At 39.8% G+C, this 22,241-nt stretch overlaps 2 protein-coding genes across 8 annotated transcripts in view; one reads left to right on the top strand and one right to left on the bottom strand.

Annotated features, from left to right (window-relative positions):
- RALGPS2 (Ral GEF with PH domain and SH3 binding motif 2) overlaps nt 1-22,241 on the bottom strand; it is a 125,163-nt gene that overhangs the window by 43,165 nt on the left and 59,757 nt on the right. For all 6 annotated transcript variants that reach the window (XM_064148143.1, XM_064148144.1, XM_064148145.1 and 3 more), the window contains 2 exons: nt 1,009-1,146; nt 17-107 (listed from right to left, as the gene is read on the bottom strand). In XM_064148143.1, the coding sequence (XP_064004213.1) occupies nt 17-107; nt 1,009-1,146 (229 nt within the window). The remainder of the gene's footprint in view (nt 1-16; nt 108-1,008; nt 1,147-22,241) is intronic.
- On the top strand, nt 3,838-20,686 carry ANGPTL1 (angiopoietin like 1). 2 transcript variants are annotated; one of them, XM_064148137.1, is made up of 5 exons: nt 3,838-4,146; nt 10,757-11,611; nt 16,450-16,643; nt 18,945-19,215; nt 20,399-20,686. In XM_064148137.1, the coding sequence occupies exons 2-5, from the start codon at nt 10,789-10,791 to the stop codon at nt 20,584-20,586; spliced, it is 1,476 nt and encodes a 491-aa protein (XP_064004207.1). In that variant the 5' UTR covers nt 3,838-4,146; nt 10,757-10,788; the 3' UTR covers nt 20,587-20,686. The 2 variants fall into 2 exon arrangements, with proteins under 2 accessions (XP_064004207.1, XP_064004208.1); XM_064148138.1 differs by lacking the exon at nt 3,838-4,146 and having other exon boundaries at nt 10,752-11,611.

Below are 22,241 nucleotides of genomic sequence, written 5' to 3'. Positions count from 1 at the left end.
AGTGTTTCATACTTACTTGTAATTGTCATCTTCTACAAACTTCTGCAGTTCTTCTATGTACTGAACTGAGTTTAGGTATTTTTGGACATGAGGCAACAAAGGAATATCTGGAGAACAGATGATATCCATTATCACTGTAGCATTCAGTGCTAAGCAAAGTTACTTCCCAGAAATTATTTAAACAGAATCAAATCTCTTGCCTTTTTATGTGAGATGGAGGCACAAACTATAGTCCCTGCTGATGTGGAAATGTTTGTGCTTCACTGCAATTCTCACGTGTAGGGCTGGCATTCCCCACGCCTTTAAAGTCAGGTATGGACCCCCCAGGGACTGCTCTGCTTATCACAGCACACACAAGGGAAAAGTGGAAGTGTGCCCTTGGCTGAGGTGAAGACCCAGACTTGGAACTTGGAGGGTTCTGAGGACTCCTTCACAGCTCACATTCTCATTCTATGGAGCTTCCAGAGCAGCCACATCTTGTGCTAATTCACATTCCACCACCATAAACGCAGACTTAAAACTTTACTAGGACTTGAAGAGGCTTGTGAGGGAGACCACCTTTGAAGAAAATATACATTGCCTGATCTATGAATAGAACCATAAATGTCCAAAAGACATGCTGAATGTGTTTTATTATCTGCAGTAAAAGCACTACTCCAAAGAAACCCTACTATTTTTAGAGTTCAAAGTCATAAAATTATGAGACATGGGGATAGGAGTTTATAACATACTAGTAAAACTACTCGAGTGCAAGATACTTCACGTGTTAGGTACTCCAATAATCTGTGTGATGTAAGAAAAGGGCAATTTTATCCTGTCCACTCAAGCTGATTTTCTGTCATAATCACCAACACCAGAATAAACATGGATTTTGATCTAAAAGGGTGAAGGAAAGCATCGGTGCTGTTCAAACAGGCTGGGCCCTACTTATGTTGCATTTCAGAAGACAAATACCAAAGCTTTTCAGGTCGTTCTCCCTAGCCCTGCACTATTAACACTCTGGCTTACCATATTCACACGACTGCTGTAAGTCTGAGATAATTCGAAGGATGTTGTTCATTAGATTTGTTCTTTGCTCGCTTTCCAGAATGCTCCCTGTTGATGGGTAGGCAGAGTCAATATATGTCAAGTCTGAAAGATAAATACCTGAGGAAAACAAAAGGTTTCTTTATTTAGTGGCTCACACTCAGCAGAAAAACCACCTTACAAACAATGTACGGAAAACTTCTTGCCGTCTTTGACTGAAGTGCATGCAGGTTGGTAACAGTATTACCTCAGGACGGTATATTGCATGTAGCTGAGAATCATTTTGACAAGACCTCTGAGAGCTTTCAGACCTCAAACTACAACAGTAACAATGCTTAGAGTTACAGCGAAGTACAGTCACTGTGCCCTCCTTGTGAGGGATTCACTTGGCACTCTCCTCAGTCATTTTTGCCAGCCTTAGCTCAGCTCTGTTGGCAGCTGCTGAGGACAGAAGTGCACCTAGGTCTTCACGTGCAAAATTCCACTCTCTGTACAACAACTCACAGAGGGGATCTCTTCCTCTTGCATTACATTATGCATCTACCAGCTGATTCTGTCCTTACCAGTGTCATTATTTCTAAACCTGAAGGTAGTCACAAGGATAGGCACAACTACTCAGGAACCTAATCTTCTGCCAAATCACCAATTCCCTTGACAAACGTGAAGGACACGAAACACACAACGCTAAAATACACGATCAAGATTACGATTGATTTCAGGATGTCTACTACTTCATTCCTCCAATGAAAAAAATAGCAGAAGGAAAAATCACATTATCTATAACTCTTCAAGCTGAATAGAAACTCAAACTTCCAGAAACGTGGCTACAGTTAACTAAGTGCACTCAGACTTAAATGTGGGATGAATCCTGCACCGAACACTAATCACAACTCCAAAGACCCAACAGACTTATAGATAAGTCTCTTCCAAGTCTTCTACCTGCTTTCTTCCTCACCTGCATTGTAACCTTCTTACTCTTTCAATCTTGTGATCCTATAGAGGAAAATCATCCTCCTTACATACTAACACCATCACAACCCTACTTACTTAAACTCTAAATGCAACTCACTTTCTTTCACTTCACCCAAAGACTAATTCTGTGTCACGAAACATATCCTAACCAACTCTGCTCTTAAAATGAATTGCTCTTCATCCCCTGCACCTTCCACAAGATATGCAAATTTAGAATAACAATAACCAAAAAACCTCCAATCCATAGCCCCCCCCAAACTGAAGACATTAAGAAAATTGTTTTGGCTACAGGGTATTTCTAGAATTATAATTTGCTTCACCTTTCAGCCTTGTGCAACTGAAATCATACCAAGAAGTTTGGCCTTACAGGTGGAAGACTATTAATACAACCTCACAAGAACAGCAGTTGTGTTTGTACAGCACCAAAGCAGTATGGTCCTCAAATGTGAGCTGGGAAGCTCTGGGCACTGCTCCAAAGTCAGCACCTACACGCGTGTGCGCGCACACACACAGACACAAATTAAAATCCCTGTGGTTGAAAGGCGACATGTCCAAAAGTGAGTTAAAAAGGTATTACACATGACCTGATACACTACTGCATTTCTCCATCGTGAACCAGCACTTAAACAAGAGAAAGGACAATCAGAGCATCAGTGATATTCAACTGCTACGTTATCTCCACAGCATAAGCTGCCTCAGACCTAACTTTTCCAAGCAATGTCCAAACAGGCTTAACAATCCCAAACCTGCTCAGTCTTCCACATTACATTATGTACTTCCACATTACATTATGTACTTCCACAAGTACATTATGTACTTCCACAAGTACCTTGTGCTTGCTAATTACAGTTAGAGACACACATTATGAAAAGGCACCTGCAATATTCTGCAAGTTTCTATAAACCAATGTATTTGTAGGATTATCTTTCTGAATAACCTGACCAATTTAAGCACTGATTATCTTTTCTTTAGCTAAATCAAGAACTCTTTGTGTAGAGAACTGTTCTCTTACCTAATGCATTGCTGTGGCCTAAACAGGTTTGAAAGCCTGCTAGGGTAATTCCTTCAGGTGTAGCTGGCACATCCTTTGCACAGAAACCAGAGAAATCAATGGAAACCAACTGAACACACTTAAATGCTGACTACTGACAGCACTAAATGCTGTGTTCCTCGCACAGCATAATCTCAGTGGCTCCTGCTACTTCTAACACCAGTCAGAGGTTATCAAATATTCTGATACCTACCCAAAACTGTCCCACACAGAGTTTTAACGTTTTCCACATGTATTGGCGACTTCAGACATTTAACTACTGGAACTGTTTCTTATTAAGTGAATGTCAAGAATTGAAGGCGACATTCTGTTGAACATTCTTCTAGACTATAAATGGTTCATTTTTCCTGTTGTATCCAGCCAGGCTGCCCCTTTTATTCCCAGCAACACAAATGGAGTTTTATCAGCCTGAAAGAATCTTTCTTCTAAATGAAGCCCAGTACTGTAATAACTTGAAAGGCATCTTTAGGCAGCGTAGTAAAAATGTTTGATTTGTAATTGCCTGCTGAACTCTTGCACAGTCTGTTGCCATACGGTACCCTCCCTTCTACTGGCAAACAATCTTTCCTTGTTCCTAACTTCTCAGCCTCCCTACCCCCTCCTTGTCTGGAGGGTATGGATAGGAAATCCGAAGGAGGAGTTTCTCCTGCGCTCAGTGTGTTCGTGGTGACATCATAGGTGGGCTGAACGTCTAAGTCCAGTGTGTGTTTGTTTAAAAAAAACTGCCCAAAAGTGATGTATATGGAATCTGGGTCAGCTGTAGCTGGTTAGAGCACTTCTGCATGGGAGAGTAAAACACTGCAGCTTCAAAAACCATTTCTTTCTCTCTTCTGGAATTACACATACTGGAACATTGCTTTTTCCTCTTTTTTTTTCTTTTGGTGGTTGCTAATGATTAGTTAGCTTGGTTGTCGTATGGAGAAACCAAATTTCTCAACACAACTTGGATGTAACAGAGAAAGACAAAAGCAGTTTTCAGCTCCAGCTGCAGATTAACAATCAACAGCATCGGGTAATATAGGAAGAAGAAAGCAACTTGGCCTCTGGATTTTCCATCTACCACAGAAGCGAAACAGCTGGGAGATTTTTTTATCTTGGTAAGTTTTAAAGCTACTTTTACTTGCAAGTTTAATTTTGAGCTATTTGTAAAATGGACATACATCTCCCTCACCATACAATTGTGAAGAAACAAATCTCCCTCAGCTTGAGTGAAGTTTGACAAGTAAAATACAAAGCTCACTTTTGCGGCATTTGGTAGCCTTTGGAAAGAATTCTTGGAAAGAATTAAAAAGGGTTCTGCATAAGAGCAGAGACTAACTCGTTCCAGTTGTATGGAGCTTCAGCTGTTTAGCTGTAAATCTTCTGTAGGTTGTTATTTAGAGTTACAAAAATGAGCTCTACCAGACTCTCTGCTAAGTATGTAATCTAGGCATTGTGAACTTATTAATGGGCAATTCTGATCCTAGCAGAAAGCAAAAGCCAAAAATCGTATCGATTTCAGGGAAGCTGGACTTCACCCAAAACCAGAGCATAGACCTAGCATTACTAGAACTAGAAAATGGATACCTCAATAAAACCACTGTAAAAAGTCCCAAGGAAATCAATGCACATCTGTAAGTAGCAATCATTGTACATTGTTTGAGCTAGTTTTATTTATGGTGCTTCTGAGCAGCAGAAGTAGTTGCTTGTAGAGTTGTGCAACCAACCAAGAAACCCAAGTGACACACTGATTCAGAATAAATCCAGTTTGTTGCACAAACAATTGTGCAGCTAAAAATTGCTGCAGCAGGCACTAATCCCTTCCTTTAACAATTTGTGGAATGATGGGGAAGTTAATTGTAGCTCAGTTAAAGAGCAGTTTGTTTCTAAAGAAAGATTCATTTCACGAACATGAAATGCAGCATCCAAGGAAACATTACATTAAGTGGAAAATAGAGGGGTTTGTTACAGTTCTTTGGGGGGGGGGAGGGGGAGGGATGCAGTTGCAAGTCAATTATTAAAACAAGAAAGTTGTTTACAAACAGAAGAAAAAAAGTAAAGCTAAAAAGCAAACCAGAGCTGCTAATACTTCATGTTTCGCTTTTGAACTTAGTTCACGGTGACTTGGGAATTATAATACAGTAAACTATGTGGAACAAAGGAAGAGAACTAAAGTTATGTGTTTGCACTGACAAACTCTCAGAAATGCCTGGCACCCTAAGAGAGAACAAAGAGGGTGATTGCTGAAAACAGATAAAAGCCTTACAGAATGTAAACTTAATTAAGGTTTGGTAGCTAAAGGTCCAAAGCAGACTTGGACAAACAAGAAAGGTGGATCTTTTCCAAGTTCCTGAGCTCTTTTTCTTACTATCCTTTTGTGCTTCTTTCCATATGAGAGAGGAGAATCTAAACAACATCAACAACAAAAACATCTGAAGCCTGCATCATGTGCTTCAGACACCAGTCCTCATTCATTCATGATTAGCCAAGGTTTTGATTTACACTGCTTAGAACAATTCCTAAATCTTTCACAAATGAAACCAGCTGAGTCAATAATTCTGAACCAATAAACTGGCTATGTGCAAGGCTTTAACTCTGCCTCCTCCTTTGCTGCCTCCCAGCTTTTGAGTGCAGATTTTGGAAATGCTTATTTTAAAAACAAGCAATGGAATACTAATATTATGCTGCTGCCACAAGAATGACCTGAAGTATGATGGAAAAATGTGCCATTTACAAGTTTTACTGGCATTTGCTTCGAAGAATGGAAACTGGGAGCCTTTAAATTTATGCTAGTAACAACCTGGCTTTATCAGATCTTAATTATTCTTTTGTTGGGCTTACTTTGTTTCTTCTTAACATACCCTCCAAGTCCAGTCCTTAAAACTAATACACCAATGAATGAAGCTAATTTGCCTACAGCAAACATCAGCAGATGCTTAATCTCCTCAATATCTGCCTGATAGGGAATTATGGAGCCCCTAAGTAACACACTTCCAAAGGCAAAATGCATCACTCCATTGTACCTCCCTGTTCAAATGATGCAGACAAATGTAAAGAAGCCATCATAGGGGAAAAAACAAAAAAACCACCACCCAACACTTCATGACAAAATCTGGAAGTATTATGATATTCAACTGGGTTCTCAGACTACTCAGTATGACAAGATTCTTCTGCAGAGCATTTCCAAGAATCCACTCTTTGCTCAAGCACCACGTTTTCAATGGTTATTTTGCAAGCTTTTTAGATTGTCTTTCCTAAAAGGAATTAGATTCCTGTTAATCTCAGAGAAGCAGAATTCTGGGACTCAATTCATCATGTATCTGACTAACAAAACCCAAGAACTTATTATTTCTGGATCCTAGTCAATACAATTGAAAGAAATCCTGTTATTTCAGCAGAGGCAGGCTGCCTTGCCGGAAAAGCACTTGTTTATATAGGGGAAAGTCATTTACTCAAGTACAGAGACGTATCAAAAACCCAAGAGAACATTTCCCCTGTAATAAGAGTGTTTTCCCCTACCTTGAACATTGTTTCTAATGCTACGGACACAGCTTTAAGCTACAAACCCACCACACACAAAACCCAAACAAACAACAAGAAGACCCAACACAACAAAGGAAGAGCCCCACATCCACAAGCATCTCCCCTTATTCTCAGTAGAGCCAGAAGAACGTAGATGGTGATTTTAGACAAAGCTTAGCAGAAAATGAAGTATGTATAACATCAGCAATATTGCTTTTGGATTAACTGGTATAACGTTCAAACTATCTTTATTCTGGGTATTACCATTTACTTGCTTGTTTTACATGTTTATAGATGGAGGTTTATAGGGGAGGGCACCACTAGTATTTATCACTTCCTTTTAAGAAACATTCTGAATAAAATGATGTGCTGATACTGCACTACCCATACAAAGGGAACCCTATATTCACATTTACCTGCAACACTTCTTCCATTCCATTCAGTCATAGCAACCTACACAGCTCAGGCAGAATCCTCTTCAGCTTTGAATGAACAGACTCTAATTTGTGTTGTGGGGCTCCAAATTCTACATCCTGCTGAACGTGCGAATCACAGCAGTACCCAAAGAACAAATAGTTTGTTGCGTAGGAAGTTTAATAATGCCAAATATATATTGGCTTCCTCATTTCCTCCCCCTTGTAATGAGTAATTGTAAGTGATGCAGTATCTTAGGGGGTGAGGCAGCCCACGTTAGAGTAGTTTTCTCAGCGTTAAGTTTATTCCACTCTTTTAAATTGGAATTTTCTTCCTTTAAACACTTTTCAAAGTAATAAATCAAAGATCAGTTTTGGAAGTAAGTTGGTTTGGGTTTATTTCACTACACTGATTCCCATGCCAATAATAAAAAAAAAAAGAAAGAAAGAAAGAAAGCAGAAGAACAGGAATGGCATTAAATGTAAAATGGTATTAAAGCCTTCTGTGCAGCTCAGAATGATGCTGAAGTCTGTGTTGCTAAGAAGGACTGCACATTTTCTCCTGCAGAAGCATGCTAGAATATATGTAATGCAACTTCTAGGGAAATCTGAGACTCAAAACTGGGTGGCAGAAGGAAATGAAGTGACAATTCTATTCTAATTCTAAAAAGACTTATGTTAAAGCTATAGTATCTGTAATCACAATCTCTCTTGCTTAGGTATTCTGCAGCCCTACTCACTACAAGCAACTGTAGACTGGTGAGAAAGGTTTTAGGCTGTGGTTCTGACTTCAATGTTTCCTGAGCCTCAACCACGTTCCCTGCTAGCAGTTATGCCACTACCTATACCTGAGAATCTGTGGCATAATGTGTCTGATTAAAATAAAAAGAATAAAATATCCAACTCAAATATTTGTCATGTTTAGGTCTTACATATTAGGCTATCAATCGGTGATATTGTGGATAAACAGTTTGTATTTTTTTAAGCTGCTTGCCCAGAACATCAGGAAATTTCTGAAACAGTATTTTCATTTCTTTCTAAGCTGATTAAGACTCCAGGTAAATATCTTGCTCAGAACCTATTATTGTAGAACAAGTTAGGCATTAAGCAGCTCAAACGTGCCAAGCAACATAGTAAAATGCTTAATTTTTCAACATCGAAATTTCCATGGAAGCATAAAAATAATTCCCTACCAGGCAGATTGTCATCCCTGCTTATCTGAATGTCTTGGTTTAGTATAAGATGGTCTAGGGTATAATCTTCTGCAGTTGTTGCATTTGGTTATGCTACATTAGACCATTTAATTGAATTTCATGGTCTGCCAACACACAGATAGAGACAAGTTCAACACAGAAATGTAAAAGTTCAAGATGAACACACAGAACAGTAAAAGAAAGGCAGAAGGCAGAGGGCAGCAGAATACCTGGTGAGTGGGCTGCACTGCAATACGTTTGAGTTTGAAAGACTCAATTAAGTTTGAATGTATTTCAGGGGAAAATTGTGTTGCTGTGGGGAAAATCCCCAAGCCATTCATTATTTAAGTAAATGCAGAGGGGCTTTAAAAACTACCAAGAACTAAAGTGCTATTCACCTTTACGGACTATGAAACAGCTATTATATACTGTGAAACCAGTAACATACTGGACTTGTACTATGGCTTCTTCTTTACCCATACATCATCAAGTCACTTTCCCTGCTGCATCTGCAAACACTGAACACAAGAGCATTGAAAAATCATTTAGGAGATGTGAAGAGGTCTCAAACTTCAGGCAATTATTCAGCTCATCCTTGTCAAGTTAAAAACTGCACACAGAGCTGTTTCCCATGTGTTCACTATGATTCATGTGAAAATTTAACCTAATGAACTTCCAACTCTGAGCACTGCTCAAGTGATTAATGTCTGAAATTATCACACAAAAATACACAATTAGCTCTAGAGAAAAGTGATACTTTTCCTTAGGTTTTTTTTTTTCCCTTTAAAAAAAAGTTACACTTTCAGCAAAAAAAAAATATTAACAAAACTTTAAACCAAGTTCTGGTTTCCAAAGAAAGTATTTAATACTAAACACCAAAATGCTACTAGCTGTAAACCATATAGAAACTAGTTTTTAAATACAGGCTTCCTCCAGCTCTAATGTGTTCCCTCCATTTATGCAGGGTAAGCAATGATTTCCCCTTCCAAAGTGGGGTTAGCAACATAAGTCTCAGACAAGAGACAAGAATGGAACATTTGATCAAGATTCCTAGATAGAACCCCTGATTGCACAGACAGAATGGTTTCCAGTTTGCAACCACTGCTCTCAGTGAAGCCAAAAAATAAAGACTTAATATGCTCCCTTCAAGGCTGAGCAGACATCACTTGTAATAATAAAGTCAGTAACAGAACTGAGAGAAGTGACCTGACACAAAAGTCACCTTATCGTTTGTAAATGTGAATGTGAATGCAAGCTTCTCCTTCAGGGTGACTGCTTCAAGACTGCCAAAAGCACTTGAACTTGGCAGGAGGGCTCTGAAAATTTCTCTGGTTTTACTTTCTCTTAATCACTATACAAAGGCCACTGTAAAAGGCCTTGTACAACTGCTAATAGTAGTCTGGAAGGGAAAGCCAGATCAGCAGCTGAGATATCAAGAGTGATCTGTTTGGCAAAGCAAGTAAAACATGAAAAATGAAGTTTTTCTCCTGTAAGTGCTGCCTTTATCTCAAATATTTAAAAACCAAAGTTAAACACTAAGTCTCTCTAAAAAAAAAAACACCTTGGCTCTTGATCACTCCATTTTAATTCTTTACACAAAGTTAAAAGGAATACAATTATTTTATTTAAAAGGTGATTGAAACACTTCACTATGTTCTTTAGAGTGACAACGCAGCTGATACTTGAGTGCTACTTGGATAAAAACCTTCTCAAATACAACTATAGGGTGACAATATTAAATACTCATCTCAAAGGCAACTATGTAGGGGTACACATTCAGAGCACAGTGTTCTAGGCCTTCCTTATGAATTTAAAGTTACTTCCATATGTAATAGTCAATGTTTAAGACAAATATCCTATGATCATCTGCTACCTAACACCGACATCCAAATCCAGTATTAAATGTGTGTCTACATCCATTTGAAATGTGTGTATATAGGAATAGGTGACAGAGCACAGAACAAACTACAGACTCACATATACAGAAAGCTTAAAAACAAAGGACCAGAAAGCCTTATATAATCCAGATTCCACAATGTATATACATCTTTTTGAACATGCTATCACTCTGCCTCCCTGTTTCCCTTCCATGAACATGTTCTGGGTGCACTCTGGATGCTCTGTAACCTTATGCAATTAATTGCAGTCAGCACAGATCTAAGCAATCAAATTTGCAATGGAAGTGTAATACATCATCTCAGCAGAATATTGTTTCTGACAATCTGCCTATTGCAACAACTTCTCTCCTAAATCCAGTACCTATATTTCAGGGTTTGCTGCTCAAAATAGAAAGCTATTCTTTGAAACTAATCTAGTGGAATCCAATTCTAAGTAAGAGATTCCAAGGGCTTGTTTACCTAGAATCACAGAATCATTTTGACTGGAAGAGGTCTTTCAGATCATCGAGTCCCATCACTAATCCAGCACTGCCAGCTCACTAACCCATGTCCCTCAGCACTCTATCTACATGGCTTTTAAGCCCCTCCAGGGATGCTAAGTGTGTAAGCATGGCAAACCACCAGTTTAGGCAGTTTGAGCAGTACAGGAGCCTTAGTTATGGCCCTAATGTAATGATTTTAATCTTTTCTCCTTTTTGATAGTTTCTTCTGTCAGTCCTCACACTTGCCTTAAAATGAAGACACGTCAATGGCCTGGCGGCGTACTACTGTTCCTGCTGCTGTCTAGCGGGCGCTGCACAGAGCAATCCACACCCAGCAAAACATCCCAGCGGAGGCAGCCTCGTGCGGCAGATGGAGAGGAGGGGAAGAAATGTGGTTACACCTTCCTGGTCCCTGAGCAAAAAATCACAGGGCCAATCTGCGTGAACACTAACGGGCCAGGCAGCGGCAACAGGAAAGATGAAGTGACCAGGATGGACATCGAGAACTTGAAGGATGTGCTGTCCAAGCAGAAGCGGGAGATTGACATTTTGCAACTGGTAGTGGACGTGGACGGAAACATTGTGAACGAAGTCAAACTACTGAGGAAAGAAAGTCGAAACATGAACTCTCGAGTCACCCAACTCTACATGCAGCTCCTGCACGAGATCATTCGAAAGCGCGATAACTCGCTTGAGCTTTCCCAACTGGAAAACAAAGTCCTCAATGTCACAACAGAAATGTTGAAGATGGCAACGAAATACAAGGAGCTTGAAGTAAAATACGCAGCACTAACTGATCTTGTCAATAATCAGTCTGTGACTATCTCGCTGCTCGAAGAACAGTGCTTAAGAATCTTCTCGCGCCAGGACACCCACGGGTCTCCACCTCTTGTGCAAGTTGTGCCCCAGCACATTCCCAACAGCCAGCCATACACTCCTGTTCTCCTGGGAGGTAACGAGATACAGCGAGACCCAGGTTACCCTAGAGACAGAGATGTAAGGCCACCACCTGACCCAGCTACTTCTCCTACAAAGAGTCCTTTCAGAGTGCCACCACTGGCTTTAATTAATGAGGGTGAGTTACCTATCCCTACTTGCCTAACTCGAGATCTCTCCATTTCAGAGGGAAACTGGCTTGGCTAGAGAAAACGAATGAAGAATTTAAAGTATCCAGTACAGGTCACCTTTGCTCTGGAGTCTAGTAGTTTTTCTTCTCCTGCCCACAGAAAGCCTTATTTTGCCAAACAGCCTAATTCCTAGGAACTGCTTCAGATCAGTTTGTTGAAACAGTTGATACTCAGAAATTCAATTTGAAGAACTCATGCCTTTGAGTCACAAAATATTTGGGTTTGTGTCTCCAGCTAAGGCTGAGTTATAGGAATGAAAATTCAACATTAGCACAGTAGTATTTATCTGCTTCTATGAAGATGCCCACAGCTACATAATACCAGCAATGGTGGATAACTGAATCTAATTTATCTAAATCAAACAATGTAATTTTAAGTAGTTGTCCCTTTATACTTACACCGTTGCCAGAAGATAATCCCGCTAGGAGAGTTTTACTGCTCCTAGTCTGAGCTGCTTTATAATGAACTTCTAAATCCACCAACAAAGTTATGTAGCAAGTGTCTGAAATATTCAAGAGATAACTTTGAAAGGATAATCGAATCATGGATGGATCCAATTAGATGCACTCAGCTTTGAATATTTAAAACCAGTAGTTGCATTCCCAGGAACCTGATGTCGGGAGGAGATGGCCACTTAAACTGGTATCACAGATACTGTAAACACACATTCAGGGGATCGTATCACATCTTCATGTACTACATTCTTCAGATCCTTCAGATTGTGAGACAAATTCATTGATCACTAGAAACAAAACTAGTGACAAGGAAATTAATTTCCTCTAAACTGCCCTGAATTCTGTCATGATTCTCACTATAGTAACTTTGACAGAACTGTGATTAAGAAAAAAGACTTCATAAAATGAAGCTTTTCTCAGGCTTCCACTCAAGTGCAATTGCTCTCAGGCTTCTCTCAGCTTGCCTAGCAAAAGGGTTTGGTTAGGGGATTTTTGTGTTTGGATTGTGGGGTAGTTGGTTTTTGCCTTTTTGTTGCTGTTGTTGTTTCAAATTGCCTTTAGTCATAGCTGGAAGTTCAACTTGGTTCCTACCATGAAGACAAACATTTAGTTGTGAGTGTTCTACAACACTGCAAACAACTGGCTGCTGATTTAAAGAATAATTATACTCATTCAGGGTTTGCAGAAAACTGAGGCACAGTCCCAAGTGAAATGCCAGATGTCAAGAGAAATGAAATCATGCATCATCATACGAAGGAAAAGCATTACATTAATGTCTGCACAGACAGTAAAAGTATAGGTTTTTTTAAAAGGGCAACTACCTGTTTCCCAGAAAACCTTACTTCAGAGTTCTGTTAGAAATGTATCTTTTGCTCCCTCAGTGTAGGCCTGCTGGACATACAAAACAGAGCAACAGCGCTACTTGCCTCTAAATTATCTACCAGGGTTTTCATTACCTTCCTTACATCTTTAAGTTCAGAGTTTGGATCCACTTTTGCAACAGAACAGAGAGAAATCTCAAGACATCTATTTTAACATTATTCAACTTCCTTTCTTTAATGCTAGATTCTTTGGTTTGCAGTTTCAGCATTTCTTGCTGTGCCTTGGGAAAGTGAGAGTGGAGAGTTGCCTCAGCTGGTAAAGCATCAATCATCAAACCCAAAACTTCTAAAGAGCAAAACGATGCCCAGTTATTATCTCTGAGTTCAGTATATTTAACAGTGCCCAGAGCCAAAACTGGTAATGACAAAGAGAAATGAACTTTCCACTTCACAGATGACTGTAATGTATAAAGGTGTCAAAAAAGACAAGGAACCCTATTTAGAAACAGGCCTGTCAAAGACTTGGCTATGACAGAAGAAACGAATGGAGAATCAAGAAGCTTTCTCCTTACATGTCTGATGAAGCAGCACCTAACAAATGCTTGTACAAGTTCACAGAAGGGTCAGCATGCATAATATTGCAAGTGGAGGGCAAAACTCAAAATATATGGGGAATACAAGGATGAGATTGTATTTTCTGAGTAGTTTATGGGTTAACCTACATTAAATTGCCCGAAAAATGGGAGGAAGAAAAATTGTGAACTGTAGCTTTCACAATTATCTTTATCCTTGGAATAACAGTGCCCACACATTTCACTGCCATTATGTTGCAAAAAGCAGCTACAAGGAGACAGAGTGCTGGAAAACGACACATGCAGTCCACGCTGCTGCTAATGGCTCTCAGGTAGCAATGTAATTGAATGCTTTTAATATATGCCAAATTTAATTTGGGAATTTTCCTCTACTACTGCCTCAAAAATCCTCTCTATGAAGCTTATACAAGCACAGCTTCTGTATCAACCACTCAAGACAATACCTGCCACTTTAAAATTTGATTCAGTCATCATTTTATTAAGCTTCCAACTTAATATTTCATCAGTTGCCTTCTTTCCTACATCTAATTTACAACAGACTCTGAAGGGCACTCATCAAACCTCTAACCCACCAATTTAGACATGAAATCTATAAGAAATCATATTCTCAGTATTTCTAACCTATAGCTGTCTCCACAGCTGAAGTTTATGCAGATAGGTATACATGAGAAACTTAGCCCTTACATAGGTAACATTTTAAACAACAATTATGCTTCTTTCCTTAGCCAGATCCTCCACTCGCCAGCCCTGGGGACAACCTTACACTCTTCCACCAGTCTCTGCATTTCCACTGAACCAGAATTTTAAATGATGACATAAACCAAAAGAACTCCTCAGAAAAGACTCACAGCTACACATGGAGAGTTCAGGCATTTGTTGGATTCCCTTTCACTAAGAGCAGAAACCCATTACTTCTGCTGCAACGTTAAGATAAATACACAGACACATCTGAGCACCAAAAAGCAGACAAGTTGATCCTGTAACCTTAATGTCAGCTGAATCTCAGAAGTGATCCAAGTGTATTTCTACAGACTTGTACAATTCTGTCTCCCTTAAAAGCTGTTTAAAAACGTCTGACTGGATCTCTCATGGACAAATGAGTCCTCGATTCATCCTCCAGTAGTTTACACTTTTTCTAATGCACTACTTGCTTAATAATACTTCTAGAATCCTCCTTCCCCACCCCCCCGCCCCACCCCCCCTTTATTTTTCAGGTATAAAGGCCTGAAGTTACTTTAGACAGTTCAAGGAAAGAGACTGAGTCCCAACTTAGGAAATTACCTAAACACTGGACAAACAGACCCAGCTTAGCCCAGGAAATTACCTATCCAGTGAACAACCTTTGTCACACAGACTGTGCTCATTACAATGTTAACTGTGAACAATTGTGCACTCATATACTAAAGCTACAGTATTTATTTCCTGAGCTACTACTGCATGCACTGCAAGAGTGACAAAGCTACTGTCCAGTACTGACAGTACAGTATGCACCAGTGCTCACGATGATGGCTCAATGTCTGCAGCATTCTTGGTAGCACTGCCACAGCCAGAAGCTCCAAGTAGTCACCTTCATTAGACACCCAAGGTTTCTGTGATCTAATTAATGTGAAATGCTTTATGGATTTCTCTCAAATTACACACTTATCCAACTGGCAGATACCACTTCAAAACCTAATAAAAGTGTGACTTCCAATTTGCTTTTGTCACGCAACCTTAATCTGCAGTGAAGGTCACTTTCATTCGACCTCTACTTTTGATTAAGAATAACCTCAACAACTGCCTTTTACGCTTCTTTGCACATCAGGCTCTTCTGTGATTAATGAGTTTGCTCTGAACTTGTAAGTAGGTTTGAGAAAATGAGCCTTCTAAAATGAAAAAAGAGCTGCAGGCAATTTCTTTTCAGATTTACCAAGTATGAATTTTCAGATCTATTTAGGGCATCCACCACTAAGCAGCCACCAGAACATACCCTGCTTTTCTGTAGTAAATAACCAGTCTCTCTCAATCAACTCAAGTAATGATACATGAATGTCAATACTTTGCTAAGTAGAGAAATAAAAAATATTCCCCCACATTAAAAGGCAAACTAGGCAAGGTTCTCAGAGATCTGTAAGGTGCATATTCCTTGCAGAATAACATTTACTCTTCCGTAAAACCACTCTTCACATGGTCTAAAACAGAGCTTTCAAACAGCACAGTTGACAGCCTTTTTGCAGAACCACAGTCCTGTAAACTTTGTGAGCCCTTTCAGCTCTTCAAAGGTCCTTCTCTGTTGTACATATTCCTCACCAGTACCCATCTATGTGTACAACACCAGGATGCTACATGAAACTCAATACAGTTCCTCAATATAGTTAATAGGCTGATCTCAGAACTGGGTAAGTATGTAAAGAACACTCTTTCACCAAATCCCATGCCTGTAGACTCTGGCAGTAAGTATTTCTCACAGCAGCTCTCCAACTACTCATGCATTCAGGTACGTGAACAATTCCTCAGGAGGGAGATTGTTTGGGTATCTTGTATTGAAGCTTCTACCAGTTTCAGATGGGTGTACTTATACAACGAAGCAGACTGACATCTACTCATTGTAAAAGCGGTATAGGAGGAAACAGTAAATTAAAAACAATGTACTGCTTGAATGCCAAGAGGCAAAGTGTAAATCTTTGACACGGCAGACAAAGGTTAAAAGTGTCTAATATCTGTTCAGCAAAATGAGCTGTCTTTAAAAAGGAGCTACAGGATATATGTTTATTTTTATACAAGCATTTAATCTAAGACAGTAACTGTTCACACTGTTGTTCCAAGGTACTTGTACCTTAATTGAATTCCTGACTTTCCATTACCATTACAAAACATTCCTGAGCAATGCCCATTGCATAGCCACGCTTGAATGCTTACTGTATCTCTTTTCAAAAAGGTCCATTCAAGGACTGCCAGCAAGCCAAGGAAGCTGGGCATTCCAACAGCGGCATTTACATGATCAAACCTGAACACAGCAACGAGCCAATGCAGCTATGGTGTGAGAACAGCCTGGACCCCGGAGGATGGGCAGTTATTCAGAAGAGGACAGATGGCTCTGTCAACTTTTTCAGGAACTGGGACAGTTACAAGGTAAATTCTGGAATGCAGAAGATCAGCTGCTTTGTTTTAGCATGGCATTGCCCATTATCTGTTGCAGCTGAGATGGTGGGAATGCTTCCAACCCAGCTCCTCATGGCAAACAGTTGTACTCAAGGATAAACACTCAGGAGCTGGAACCAGATGCTTCAGTTAGTTTTGCTTAAACAATTCAAAAGAGTGGTCATCCCTCAGAGGCAAACACATTTCAATGGCAATGTCCTAATTCAGTCAGTGATTCCTTAACTTTGGAGGTGTTCAAGCAAAGCCTGGATGAGGCACTTAGTGCCATGGTCTAGTTGAAAACTAGATTGGACAGGGCTGGGTGATAGGTTGGACTGGGTGATCTTGAAGGTCTCTTCCAGCCTGGTCGATTCTATGACTCTGTGGAATAGCCTGCATTTGTAATGCACAAGACAACAACTGGGGAGACACATGCTACTCTAGGCAGTGACTGGAAAGTAATTTACTACAAAGACATAATTAAACACATGATTTTTATTAACACGCTGAGAACTACATAAGTACTTGAAAAGCTTCACTGTCTCCCTTACGAATACCCAATCACAGCCAGTGGAATTATTGATTTAAGCACATTAATCAGGGTCTTGATTTAAAAACATTCCTAATAATGAACTAAAGGAAATCATTTCTACCTTTAAGATTAGGTTAGAAAGCTGAAGACGTAGGGCTGGTGAACTGAAACACATTCTTGTGTGTTCCTATGCACTAGCAGGCATAATGCCTAAGATGACAAACACATGCTGCTCTGGAGTAATTACATGCCAGACAGGAAATTTGAAAATCCATTTGGTTGGGGTTTAAAACTAATAATAAAGTGCTGACTTCATACATATAGGATGCTGAGCTTACTTTAAATGGATCTATGATTTCCATGTGCATTGTACCTGAAGAGAGAACTGAGCCCCGTTTAACTCCCTCAGTCATCCAAAAATAGGATCATGTATACAAAGGAAATGACAAACAAAAATTACTCTAAGTATTTTCACCTTTTGTGTTCTTGGAGTTTGATGATTCAAATGTTAGTCACTCCTTAGCAGCAGTTATACAAAGTCCTTATTTCTCAGAAAAGTAAGTGGGGTTGGGGTTTGGTTTGTTTTTAATGTTACAAGGCAGTTGTGGAGTGCCTTACAAAGCAACTCTAAACATTCTGATCATAATGCAAAGAAAATGTAGTCTCGTGTCTATAAATGGTGACTAACAATGGCTCAAGCTTTGGCAAACTTGCCCTCAACAGACTTCTTGGTAAAACGCAGTCGCTGACAAAAGTATTCCTGTTGCCTACATTCACCTGTGGGACAGACTTTAAACTATTCCTGCACCACTGACAGCAGAGATGTCTCCTACACCCACATTTCTGCTTCTTTCCTAGTCTCTGTGTGGCCACACAGCTGTAGTGTTGATGCAAAGGAAGCACTGCAAAAGTGGCCATGAGCCAGAAGAAAAAGCATTGCTACCATTTTTGGCAGCAGTGTGATGTCAAGATCAACTGAAACCACTTGTGAAACTGTAGCTAGATATAGAAGTCTAGAGTGTTTATCTCCCGAAAGTGACTCAAAGCAGGAAATCAAATGTAGGTCCTACATAATCAACGGCATGAAACAGAGGGTAGAAAGACCCTAGAAAGAAACCAGGAAGCATAACAGCTAGCTACAGTGTACATACCTACTGTAGCTGCAACATTAAACATTATCATCTGTGGTTTACTTACAGACAGGAGATATGAGATATCATTTCATAGCTACTATATTGGTAGTCTGTGATTTAAAAGGAAATTTGTCTTTATATTTCATTTCAAATATATCTACTAAGGAGCACAATTGAGTTATGTGATTAAATTTACAGTAAAGAACAACACTAGTTGCATTAAAAAGGCAATAAAAAGTGGTTTACCTTGAACAATGAGACTGTTGATCCATAAATACCTTTTTCAACCTGGAAATACAGCCCCTTAAATTTCATTATTCATACATTCTCACAGATCCTCTTAGCTTTGCCAAGAAGCACATTGTTCAGTTTCCCTATTCTCTCTCCCTTTATCTTAAAAAGGCATCACAGAAAACAGACAGTTCTGTTTCCTTCCCTGATTCTGGCAGCACCTCATGCAGCTAGCAGTCCATCTGCATAAATGACCAAGTGCAGTGGAATAAAGCCTTTGAATGCATGGGCTGAGCAGTCACACAGAAGCTTACAGGCTTTCAGTACCTTAGCTCCACTGGTGCCGAATATTTTGACCAACATGAAAAGCTAAGCTTCTCATCTTCTTCTCTACAGAAAGGATTTGGAAACATTGATGGAGAGTACTGGCTGGGACTGGAAAATATTTACATGCTTACCAATCAGGATAATTACAGACTGTTGATTGAGCTGGAGGACTGGAGCAATAAGAAGGTCTATGCAGAATACAGCAGTTTCCGCCTGGAGCCTGAAAGCGAATTCTACCGGCTGCGCTTAGGGACGTACCAAGGAAATGCAGGTGATTCCATGATCTGGCACAATGGGAAGCAATTCACCACACTGGACAGGGACAGGGACATGTATTCAGGTAAGGAAACTGGCAAGTATGCCATCATTCAGATTCCATTACTGAGATCTCCTCTCAGAAAATAATGTGGCACAAAAAAAGAATACAAATTCTGACAGAGCAGGGGGTTGGACTCAATGATCTCCTTGGGTCCCTCCCAACCCCTAATATCCTGTGAATGACTTTATGGAAAGGTGCTTCAAATCAATAATGATAAAAATCATGTTGGCAGGGCCTCCTGCAAGCCCCTGCACTGTTCAGAATACTATTTCCCTTGTTACAGGCACACTTGAACAAGGTTAATATTCACCTTGGTGACATCCTTACCAGTTGTATGTAACTGCAGTCAGAATATCTGTCCAGGAAATCTCTCAGAGCAGTGCTGTGGTCACACAACAGTAACCACAGAATGGTAGGGATTGGAAGGGACCTCTGAATATTATCTACCCCGACATCCCTTCTAGAGCAGGATCACCTAGATGAAATCCTATGGAATCATGTCCAGATGGATTTTAAATGCCTCCAGAAAAGGGGCAGCCTGTTCCAGCACACTGACACCCTCAAGGAATAATCCCCATGAATTAAAGCCTCTGAACAGCACAGAAGGAAGTACAGTCGTGCACAGGCTTCATTACATACTGTAGAAACAGGCAGCTCACTTTGATTTGTTCTCCTTCAAGGACACTATTTTTTTCCCAAGCTCTTCCTCCAGCTTTCCCCTTAAAGCCTTAGCAGTACAAGAAAGGTTGGGGAGCGTAATACTGCAACTGCCTTTTCTCAGCTGTCAATAACCGTAACGCTGGACATATCTTGCAAACTCTAAAAGAGGCATACAACACTAAGCACACAAGTTACAAGCAACTCTTTGTGGAGCTGTGGCCCTGTGTGCTGCTTGGGACTGTATGAACTCACATTGCTTCCAAAGAAGTATTTCTAAACAGCACATAATCTGAGTTCCTTGAATGTTAGCTCATGGCCAAGTACTGCCGGTAGTCTGAGAAGAGTCATCTCCTTCATTTTCCACTGTCACATTACATCCTCCCTGCTCTGTCATTGTTACAAGAGGATTTATCACCTGGGTCTAAGCAGCGATTTGTAAGACCACAACAGTCCAAGGCTCCCTCTAAGAGTAAGCTGGCACATGAAATCACGTGCTGATTGCTATTTCTGCTCTAAAGGTCACCCATTTCTTGCTGTTCCACAGGAAACTGCGCTCATTTTCACAAAGGCGGCTGGTGGTACAACGCCTGTGCCCACTCGAACCTCAACGGGGTGTGGTACAGAGGAGGCCACTACAGGAGCAAGTATCAGGATGGAATATTTTGGGCTGAGTACCGAGGAGGTTCCTACTCCTTGAAAGCAGTTCAAATGATGATCAGACCTATAGACTGAGGAGGGAAATCCAACAGTGCTCAAGTGATTACCTGTAAACTTCTCGGCGCTTGAGTTCCACAGAAATAAAACATTACTTCTTAATCATTATTTTGCACAATCTGCCCCTGCAAAAAGCAGGTCTACAGTTTTCCTGTCTTTTTTTTAACCCTGTTGTGTTCCCCTCTCCTTTTTTAAGAAACCTTTTCTACTGTGACAGTGGTTTTTTTAAACACACATTCACAAAAGCAGAAGTTTGTGCTTGCAAAGCATATTTATCTGTGTTCAAGTCAAACGTGCTTTATATAAGCAGTTGTTAAAGCTGGTAACAAAACTCCAGATCTATGACAGCATGTAAGCTTTTGTCACTTAAAAAGCTTATGCTTCTTTAGGTTAGCTCAGCCCTTAAAATGTAAATATGTGAAATGACAATGTCTTGCTTTAATGTGAAAATGGATTAGTTATTTAACAATTTATTTAAAACTCTTGGTCTTTACTTTCAACAAAAATCTGAGTTCGCATTACTGTTGTTTAAGATTTACTCCAGGAAGCTGCACATGAAACCAAAGGCATCCTAGCTTTGCCAGCAGAGAGATTTTTGCAACAAGTACCTATTTCAAAGGGAAGTGATGAATTAAACAGAAAAGAGATTTCTTAGGGGTGTAGAAGGTTCCTTAAGATCTGCATATCCTACCTTCTGCAGAATACTTAAGCAAAGTGTTCCTAATGTATGGAAAGAAAAATAACCACATGAAGTTACTGATGAATATAAGACAACCAAATTCATAGAATCATAGAATCACAGAATCGACCAGGTTGGAAGAGACCTCCAAGATCATCCAGTCCAACCTAGCACCCAGCCCTATCAATTCCTCAAGACTTTTTTTTTACATTCAAATGCCTTAATTAAATAACAATATTTATTGGTACTTGGAACTTAAAAGTGGCAAAACAAAAAGCCCTGACACTGAAGTTATGACTTCATACTTAGAGACCCACCCTCTGCTCCAGTTAGCAATGATGAAGTCTCAAAAAGTGTTCACGCACAAACTCAGAGAAGGATCAGCTCTCTAAATATTAAACTTTTTCCTCCAACACATCTTTCTGCTGATATAGCAAAACAAAGATCAGAAATCAGCTCTCCCTATTACCTCAAACTTGTTAGATCGTTCTTTTGACATACACCTTTTCCTTCCCCTACATGTATACAACTTTTGATACTGCCCTATATTAACTTTTTCCTGCCTTCTAGAGATCTGATTTCTACTAGAATTAATATACAACAGAAGAAATTAATCAGAACATACTTTTCCAGCCCTTAACAAAAGCCACATAACACAATGCATCAAAACTGAGATACTTCCAAAACCAAAACCACAAAATGTTTGCTTTAGGTACCAGAGTCTCTGAAACTGTAACTTTCTTCCTAGTATATAACATTACTTAACAATTGTACTTAGCCACAATTCACCTAATTCAGTTTAACATTACAAAAAGCCAAAACCACTGTTCTGAACCATAACTAAGGCATTCTGTTTGGCATCTTGTGTGCCTGTGAGATTTTAAGGAACTTTGCCTCTATTTAACATAAAGAAACTCTAATAGCTAAAAGAATAATCTCATGCTACAGTTAGGTTAAATGAGTTGGAATCAAGTGCTGTGCAAAAGCTCATTTG

Source organism: Pogoniulus pusillus, chromosome 8 (assembly GCF_015220805.1).
Source record: "Pogoniulus pusillus isolate bPogPus1 chromosome 8, bPogPus1.pri, whole genome shotgun sequence".
NCBI classification, from domain to species: Eukaryota; Metazoa; Chordata; class Aves; order Piciformes; family Lybiidae; genus Pogoniulus; species Pogoniulus pusillus.
This window is presented reverse-complemented; position numbering and strand designations above follow the sequence as displayed.